Source organism: Rhagoletis pomonella, unplaced genomic scaffold (assembly GCF_013731165.1).
Source record: "Rhagoletis pomonella isolate Grant_MI unplaced genomic scaffold, Rhpom_1.0 Rhpom_scaffold_00003, whole genome shotgun sequence".
NCBI classification, from domain to species: Eukaryota; Metazoa; Arthropoda; class Insecta; order Diptera; family Tephritidae; genus Rhagoletis; species Rhagoletis pomonella.
The window spans coordinates 45908644-45917582 of record NW_023458557.1 but is presented as its reverse complement, the minus strand read 5'-3'; the positions used below and the strand labels follow the sequence as shown (position 1 = coordinate 45917582).

General features: G+C 36.8%; 1 protein-coding gene across 1 annotated transcript in view; it reads left to right on the top strand.

Moving 5' to 3' along the window:
* Positions 1-206: 206 nt before the first annotated feature.
* Positions 207-8939, top strand: part of LOC118735243 (plasmanylethanolamine desaturase-like) — a 271476-nt gene continuing 262743 nt past the window's right edge. The window contains exon 1 of the mRNA XM_036464896.1: positions 207-562. Coding sequence (XP_036320789.1) covers positions 557-562 — 6 coding nt within the window. The 5' untranslated portion in view covers positions 207-556. The remainder of the gene's footprint in view (positions 563-8939) is intronic.

Below are 8939 nucleotides of genomic sequence, written 5' to 3'. Positions count from 1 at the left end.
GTATCGCTCTAATGTGCACGGCGCCTAAGAGTTGGTTTGTCAGTACGTATACTTAATTTACAACTCTGTATTGCATCTAACCAGACTTAACTGGACATTTTTAGAAGTAAACTAATAGGGGATGAAATCGCGATTCGTTAACAACACTTTCTCAAATTTGACTCAACAAAAGCTGTGGCGAGCACTAGCTTTAGTCGTTATTGAAATGTCTAATCGAAAAGAGGTGTTTGCTTAGTGCAGTGCGTCATCATACGTGCGCCCTCGTGACAAATAGTGACTGCACCCGACAGCCCCTAGCATCCTGCCAAGCCTAAATATTTGCCTATTCCACTAGTAGACTAGCGTGATTTATCATATATTATTACATTCCATTTAACTTTTACATTTCGTGTACGAGTGTGTATTAATCAATACAGTTGATTAATATTTAATTGATATATATATATGGTATTCCTCTAAACAAGCAATTCGTCGTCTTCGTGGCCGTCGTGGTGTGTCCATTCATATACGTTGAATGAGCGAATGCGTGTGCTTTGCTGTCGAAGTGACCTGACCGATGAAGGTAAGTTCAATTACTTTAGCCCTAACTCATTGAATTTGCCCAAGTTTTGCACGAAAACCATATTATATGCATGCATGTTCGTTAGTTTTTAAATAAATACACACACACGCACGCACAGATATGTACGTATAGTACATCTAGGGAGAAAAAGGTATGTGTCAGCAGCAGCAACAGCCCCATGGTATCTAATGCGCACGCATCCCCTGCAGGAAAACCGCGAACTTGTGAATCAAAATTCTAGTGTCGTACTATATCTTGATCGCCAAAAACGAACCAGGCCGAAAGTAACTAGACCCCCACCCCCACCAGTTCAAAATCAACAGAATGTGGTACTTTTAAAAAACTATTTTATTTTACTTTTTCATTAGAAATCTATATCTAGGCTGACGAATTTAGAACTAGTTCGGAGCTATATAAAAAGGGATGCAGAACGAACTAGATCTTAACTGTCGTATTTAGAACTACATAGTTCGGAACTATCGAAAAAGGGATGTAGCAGGGGGCTTGTTTACTTTACATAGATACGTGCTTGGCGGCTTTTTCGTTCAAACAAGCTTCCGTTCTGCACCTCCCAGATGCTTTTTCATAGCTTGGTTATAAAATAAAACAAAAATTTGTGTTAATATATTAACATCTTGTGACCTTCTGGAATCTAACCAATAACAGCATGCACATCTGCAAACTCAGCTACAGACAAAGGTGTGTACACTTACATTTCTTACAATCATTCGAACACATTTAATTTCAAATTGAAACACACATTTCTTTGAAAATAATTTAAAATCGCCCACCGAAGACCCCACAAGATTGAAAAATAATGGGACTTTTTTCTTTCGTCTATCGATTTTAGAACTGGTGCGGAACTATAGAATTGAGGACTAGTTCGAAACTATCGAAAAAGGGATGCAGCGGGGGGCAATTGACACTTCCAAGAACATCGCCATGTTAAATTCGCCAGATTTATCGCGAACCAGTACTGGGTCTAAATGAATTAGAAGCGCACCAGTTCAGAACTAGAGAGCTTCCCCACAGGGTCTATACATTCATACATGCATACACATATAATATGTACGTATGTATTCAATATGTTTGGGGCGCCTGCAAGTTCATTCGTCTGTCCACTCGACACTTTTTATTGGCGTTGGCCGCTTGAGTGAGCTAACGCTTTATGCGTAGATTAATGCTTCCTGTTACAATTTTTCGCCGCTCAAGTGCTAATGACTTCATCTGCTTTTCTTCGAAAAATGCCGGTTTAACAACCGAACAAATCTGGATCAGATTATCTATAGTGACATAGCTATAGCTTTGTTCCACACGTGTGTTGAGCTATCATTTGCGAGAATCTGAAAGAAAAACAATGATTTTCTGAAACTTTAGTGCTAGGTTCCATTTTTGTATTTTACGAAATTTGCTTTCGGATGTAACCAAATAACAGCCGTTATATTTCAAATTGACTTCTTGCACATTTGTGCGCGAAAAAAGTCCGGGCTGTTTCGGGCACGGAGAACAAGACATTTAGATCCAAAAGTAGAACGTATTCGCTTTCTATAACCCATTTTTCTAGCGTGAGGATTGCTTTCTGGGCTGTTTTGGGCACCCGCGAGATCCCGCGGGCTCGTGTGGAACAAAGCTATTGCGTGCATTATGCCTACATTTGAATATTCAAATACATACAAAAAAAATAAAAAATTTCAATACCAATAACTTACTAAAAAATTTTTTTTATAGCTTAAAATTATTGTAACCATTAGAGGCAAATACATATCTTGTATAAAAACACATAAACAGAAGTTAACAAAAGATCATATAAAACTATTCGTCGTTTTAAATAGTTAACTTTTTACTACACATGTTTATTTTACGAGGGGGAAGCATCGAAAGCCTAACCCCGTCAGTGTGAGACTTTAACCCAAACTAAACTTCCTACCGTCATGTACCGTTCCCCTCCCGGTATCACCGCCAAGGATTTCATCGGGATTAAAACACTGTGTGACTGATAAGGTTATAGATCTATTCTCTTCTTCTTCTTCTTCTTATTTGGCGCTGTAACTGCCAAAGCGATTTTGGCCGAGTTCAACAAAGCACGTCAGTCGTTTCTATTCTGTGCCAATTGACGAAAATTATAAATGCCAAGTGAAGCCAGAATACTTTCAGAGCTGGTGCGTCGGTGTCAAGCCAGTGGAGCCGATGTATTTTAATTCTTGCACTATGTCCATGTCGTTGTAAAGCTCATACAGCTCATCGTACCATCGTCTGCGGTACTCGCCGTCGCCAACGCGAAAAGGCCCGTAAATCTTCCTCAAAATCTTTCTCTCGAATACTCCAGGAGCCACCTCATCGGATGTTGGCATTGTCCATGCTTCTGCGCCATACACCAGCGCGGCCATGATGAGTGACTTATAGAGTGCGGACTTTACTCCTGAATTTCCTACTCAGTCCAAAGTAGTACTTGTTGGAAAGAGTAATTCTTCGTTGGATTTCCATGCTGACATTATTATCACCGATACTGGTTCCCAAGTAAACGAAATTCTCTGCTTTCTCGAAATTTCAACAGTGACGTGGGTGCCAAGGCGCGAATGTGCTGATTGTTTGTTTGATGACAGGATATACTTCGTCTTGTCCTCGTTTACCACCAGACCCATTCGATTTGCTTCCTTGTCCATCTTGCAAAAGGCAGAACCGACTTCCCGGTTTCTCTTACCGTACTCAAAGCAGTTATGAATTCACCCATCAACATATTCATCGCAAGATTGAAAAAACCAATGCCAAATCAAAAAAGGTTTAACACTGAATGCGTATTGAAACAACTGGTAAACAACTTTTTGATAAAAAGGCAGATTTTTGACAATTGCTCAATTGTAAAAATTCGAAGCGGCGTTACCCAATTTAAGTTTTTTGGTAGAGGGGATTTTATATCATAAATTTGGGATTATCTATAAAACAGTTGTATTAATATATACCTTTTAAAAATAGTTCATATCTTATATTAAAAATGTTTAAATTTTACATTAAATTCGATAAACTCTTCGCAAAAACTTTACATTTATATTAATAAAATTTTAGTGAACATATTTTAAAAATATTTAGTGTCTTTATGCCATCTGATTATTTAACAATGTAACTAGCCAGGACTATTACAATTTTCAATATCGGGTGCGATTGTTTCTGATATAATTTGAACACTGAAATTACAAATTTTGAGGTGTAATTTCATGCATACTTAGGGGATTCACAATTCGTGTTAGACGTCGTAATGTCTTAAAGTTCTTAAAGTTAATTGTTCAATATAAAGTAACGGTTAAAAGCGATTTGAAAGATTCGTTGGGTACAATAAGAGCCAATAATATATTTCGTACTTGTTTAAAAACAGTTTGGTTATGTTACAAGAGGCCTAAAGAGGTATTTAAATTTTAAGACTTTAACACATTACGACACTTAAATGGGTAAAATTAAAATATATTTCACTGTTCAATATTGGAGTTTGGTGTGAAGTATGCAAATAAGAACAACAATTATCAACTTATTGAGCATTAGCCTCAATTATTTAAAAAACAAAACACATTTTGCTTGGTAAAATTTCGATTCTATGAATAAAATGTTTTTAAACAAACAAAAAATTAATAATACAATTTGAAGGATTTTAGATACTGCGTATGGTAGCAGGAAATTTTACAATCTGCCTAATTGTCAGGTTGTTTTTTGTATCATAGAAACACATAGCAACTGATTTCACACTTACAGTGGGATAAACTTAAAACCTCTAATATAAATTAGTTACATTTAGTTAAGATTTTTTTTATCAATTTTAAGTTTTCGTTTGGAATAATTTTCATGAACTAATCTATTAAGAGATCTTTTTAGAAAATTGCCGTACATCCGACATCTATTAAAATTTTGACATCCTCACTTTTTGAAAATAGAAGTTCAAGATACAAGTTTATGTGCAAAAAATAAATTAAACAATAAAAGTCTTCTAATATTTACGGAACTTATAAAAGAAAAATTTTTATTTCATAACCCAGACTTTATGAATAGCCTACTCTATAAGTAATAGTAGAAATTCAGAATTAGTAAATTCAGTGAAGATGTCATTCAAAAGTTTTGAATAAATTCACGTTTCTCTTTTGTGAAAATTTGGGACTATCTTATGCGAGTATTGTCGGCAAAATGTTAGTCTATGAATGATTAAAAATTAACGAATAAACGCGTATCGTCATTCCGCAAAACCGTGTAATTGACATTGGCTGCCAAAAATTGGATTTGCTCACACAAGCTCTTGGCTCAATCCTTATCCATTCGTCCTGAAATATACTAGCCAGAAACTCACATACTCACATACGCGGTTTTGCATTTTGTTGATACGCGGTTTTGCACTTTAAACGACGATATGTATAGCATGTACTTACGGCGGCCGCTGTAGCGGAGTGATTACATGTGTGTACTTCCACTCCATAGAACCATGGTTAAATCCCTAGTCAGAACATAACCCACACCTTCGAGTATATTTCTACTTTGAAAACTCTTCTTATAAAATCATTTAGTGTTCGGATTCAGCCTTAAATATGTACATAGGTGTCTCCATTTGTGCCACAACAACAGAACTCATGCCTCAAGTTAGAGCAGAAGCTCGGCCAAACACTTAGAAAAATATTTTAGCACCAAATATTTATTTGTTTACTTATTTTAAGAGAGATGGCAATCTTATAGTTTCACATTTTAAGTAAAAAAATCTCAACCCTGATACAACATATAGTATTAGTACTGAATGATAATGACAGATTGCATTCACATTCCCTATGTAAATGGGTGTCAACCATTCCATAACACACTACATATTTTGTGTTTACAATTTGTAACCAATCTCAAGAGTGGTTGTTAAATTTTTTAAATCAAACAATCACATTTTTGAAACGAATAAAATGAGGATGCACACTCAATTGATTCAATCATTACACAGCTCTGGACAGCGCCAATGTGAACGCTCTAAGCTAAGAGATCCTTGGATGCCTCGTCCTTCTCTTCCATCGGGGCTTTGGCACATATGAGCAAGATATTGAAGAATCTCGCTTTGATACGGATTGTGGCTTGACGTTCGTGCACTAGAGTGAACGCCGGTCCCACCACAAATCCAACATCAACTTGCGCTTCTTTACGTGGCAACTGTAGTAGACGTCGCAAGGCTCCACGCTTACCTTCCTCGCCCCGTCCAACGCATTTCATGGATGGCGGTGACGTCAGCCTTTATTTTCTCTAGGACATCAACCAACCGGGCAGAGGCACCTTCCCGATTAAGGGTTCGGATATTCCAGGTGCATACCCTCAAGTCAAAGTCCTTCCTATGTACATCTAAAACACAGGAAGTGTGCCTTCCGTCTATCACAAAATGCTCCATTTGCTGTAGTTACTTAAGACGTAAACGTCTTGGCTGTTCACCAAACCAATCTATAGTTTCATCAAAAATCTCAGATTGGTTCTCTGATACAATGTACGCTTAGAAAACACAAACCTAAACACAAAGTAATAAACAATTGAACTATAGATTTATTTGTTAGTTTACCGTTCAATCCATTTTCGCTCATTGTCGACTGCAGCCAGGCTTTTACCTTTCTTGCTTTGAAGTTAGCGAGAATAAATTGATACAGAACCGGATGATCCACATATCCACTTTTTAAATCAATTTACTAATTATTTTGTTAGCATTGAGTGTATAATTTGTTATATAGTATATACATAGGAAAAAACTTGAAAGTTAGGGGAGGGGAGGGCGCCGAAATTATAGAGCTAGCATTTCCTGGTACTATTTTTGAATATATGTATAGGCAAACATTTCTAAGTTAGAGGGGCCTCGGCCCCCCGGGCTCTACCTGGCTACGCCCATGTACATACATACACACATATATATGCATGTATGTACATATGAGCCGTTTACATATTTGGAAGTGGCATAAGTCTTTTCTTGCCGTGTGCCTTCAGTGATCATTTACCGAACCGTCGTCTGTTATTCTTTTAACTCCAGAGTTGTGTTATTATAGACTGAGAGCTGGCTACGTAGGGGAAAGGGTCACTCGGTAAAGTAGAAATTTTAGCATTTACAAGTTTACAGGTTATTATCAATAAATCGAGAGGCAGGCCGTCAGAACTCTCACTGGAAGTATAAAGTGATGGTAGGGGGTTAAATATGCAATTTTTTTTTGAAAAATAAGCGATGAGGTAAAGTTCTGAAAATTTGCAATATAATCGAAGATAACATAAGAAAGTAGGAGTAAAAATTGTCGAAAGTGTAGGCGGAAGTTAAAGAGTCGTCAGAAGGCGCTTATGTGGCAAAAAATTTGGCAACGATTATGTCACTAGGTAAACTTCTGACAATTGTTATACTTATTCTGTAATTCAAAATGAAATTACTTGCGAATTGTCAGAAGTCTAGGTGGAAGAATAACGGAGATATTCCGATAGCAAGGGTGTTGGTGCTCTACCTATCGCTATATTTCGTATTTTTGTATTGTATTCAGAATTTCATAGCCCATTCAATTCTAGTAAAATGAATAAATTTTATTTAAAAAAAATACTGTACAGCACATTTGATCGTAAAATCAATTAAAATATCATTTCCATTGGCATGATTATGCACATCGCAGTAAGAAAACCAGCTGACAATAGTTTGGTTTCATTAAACAATAGTTTGTAATATTTTGTAACAATTGTTAGTTTGTAATATTTTGTAATAATTGTTAAAATTAGCCTATATTCACTGAATTTTACGATGACAGGATACAAAAGGACAAAGCTTGAAGTTTTATGTAACTTAAGTAAAAAAAATTTATTTTGTGGAAAATATTTACAAGTATAAATTTATCCCACGGAAACTTTCCACTTTATCTAAAAATCAAATCTATTTTGCTATCTCAATTTATCATCTTCTTTGCCAGCCAAGACACGATAATTCGTAACAAACGTTACAAAATATTACAAACTATTGTTTAATAAAACAAAACTATGATCAGCTGTTTTTACACCCGAGCGCACATAACGGTTCTTTGTAACAGCCAAAACGAATCGAGATAGGTATAGACAAAAGTATACATAAATGCTGAGATTGAATAGAGAAGTCAATTAAGCCATGTCTGTCTGTCCATCTGTCCGTCCGTGTACACGACAACACGAGCAAAAATTGAGATATCTCAACGAAATTCGGTATGTAGGTTTCCCTTTGTCCAAGGTAGGTTGGTATTGAAAATGGGCGAAATCGGATTGTAACCACGCCCACTTCTCATATAAAGATATTTTCCAAAAATGCAAAAACTACTATATTTCAGTAAATATTGGATCCAAACTGTTTAAAATTAGTATGTGAAGTAGAATTGTGGAAAAAATAGTATTATTATTAAATTTTTGGAAAATGGGCGTGTCCCCGCCCACTTATGATGAAATGCTGTATCTCAGTAGCCGCTTCACTAATCCTTTCCAAACTCGGTACGAGCCTTGCCTAGCGCCTACCTAAGAAATGTGTTGAAAATCTTTGAAATCGGGCAATAACCACGCCCACCTCGCACATAACGGTAATTTACAGAAACGCGAAATCTGCAATAAATCCGTAACTACTGAAGCTAATTGACTCAAAATCGATAATTACAATAACAATTTAGCACAAAATTAGATTATTATACACTTTTAGATAATGGGCGTAGCGCCGCCCCCTTGTGACCACAAATGTGTATCTCGGTAACTTATTTATCAATTTCTACCAAACTCGGTGCACTTAATAATCTTAGTACAAGGGAGAAATTCATTGAAAATTATTCTAATCGGACTAAAATTATACCCACTTCCCGTATAACGGTAAATTTCAGATATCCGAAAACTCCGATATTTCAATAACCGAGGACGATAATTTACTCCAAGTTAATAGTTACAACAATCTTCTTCTTCTTCTTAATTGGCGCTGTAACCGCCTAAGCGATTTTTGCCGAGTCCAAAACAGCACGCCAGTCATTTCTCTTCTGTGCTAACTGACGCCAATTGAAAATGCCAAGTGAAGCCAAGTCCTTCTCCACCTGGCCTTTCCAACGCAGAGGAGGCCTTCCTCTTCCTCTGTTACCAGCATCGCGGCCCGCGTTGAATATTTTCAGAGCAGGAGCGTTTCTGTCCATCCGAACGACATGGCCAAGCCAGCGGAGCCGCTGAATTTTAATTCGCTGCACTATGTCTATATCGTTGTAAAGCTCATACAGCTGATCTTTGTACGACGAGAGAGGACTTTACTTCTCAATTGCCTACTCAGCCCAAAGTAGCACTTGTTGGCAAGAGTGATTCTCCGTTGGATTTCAAGGCTGACATTATTATTGGTGTTAATGCTGGTTCCCAAATAAACGAAGTCGTC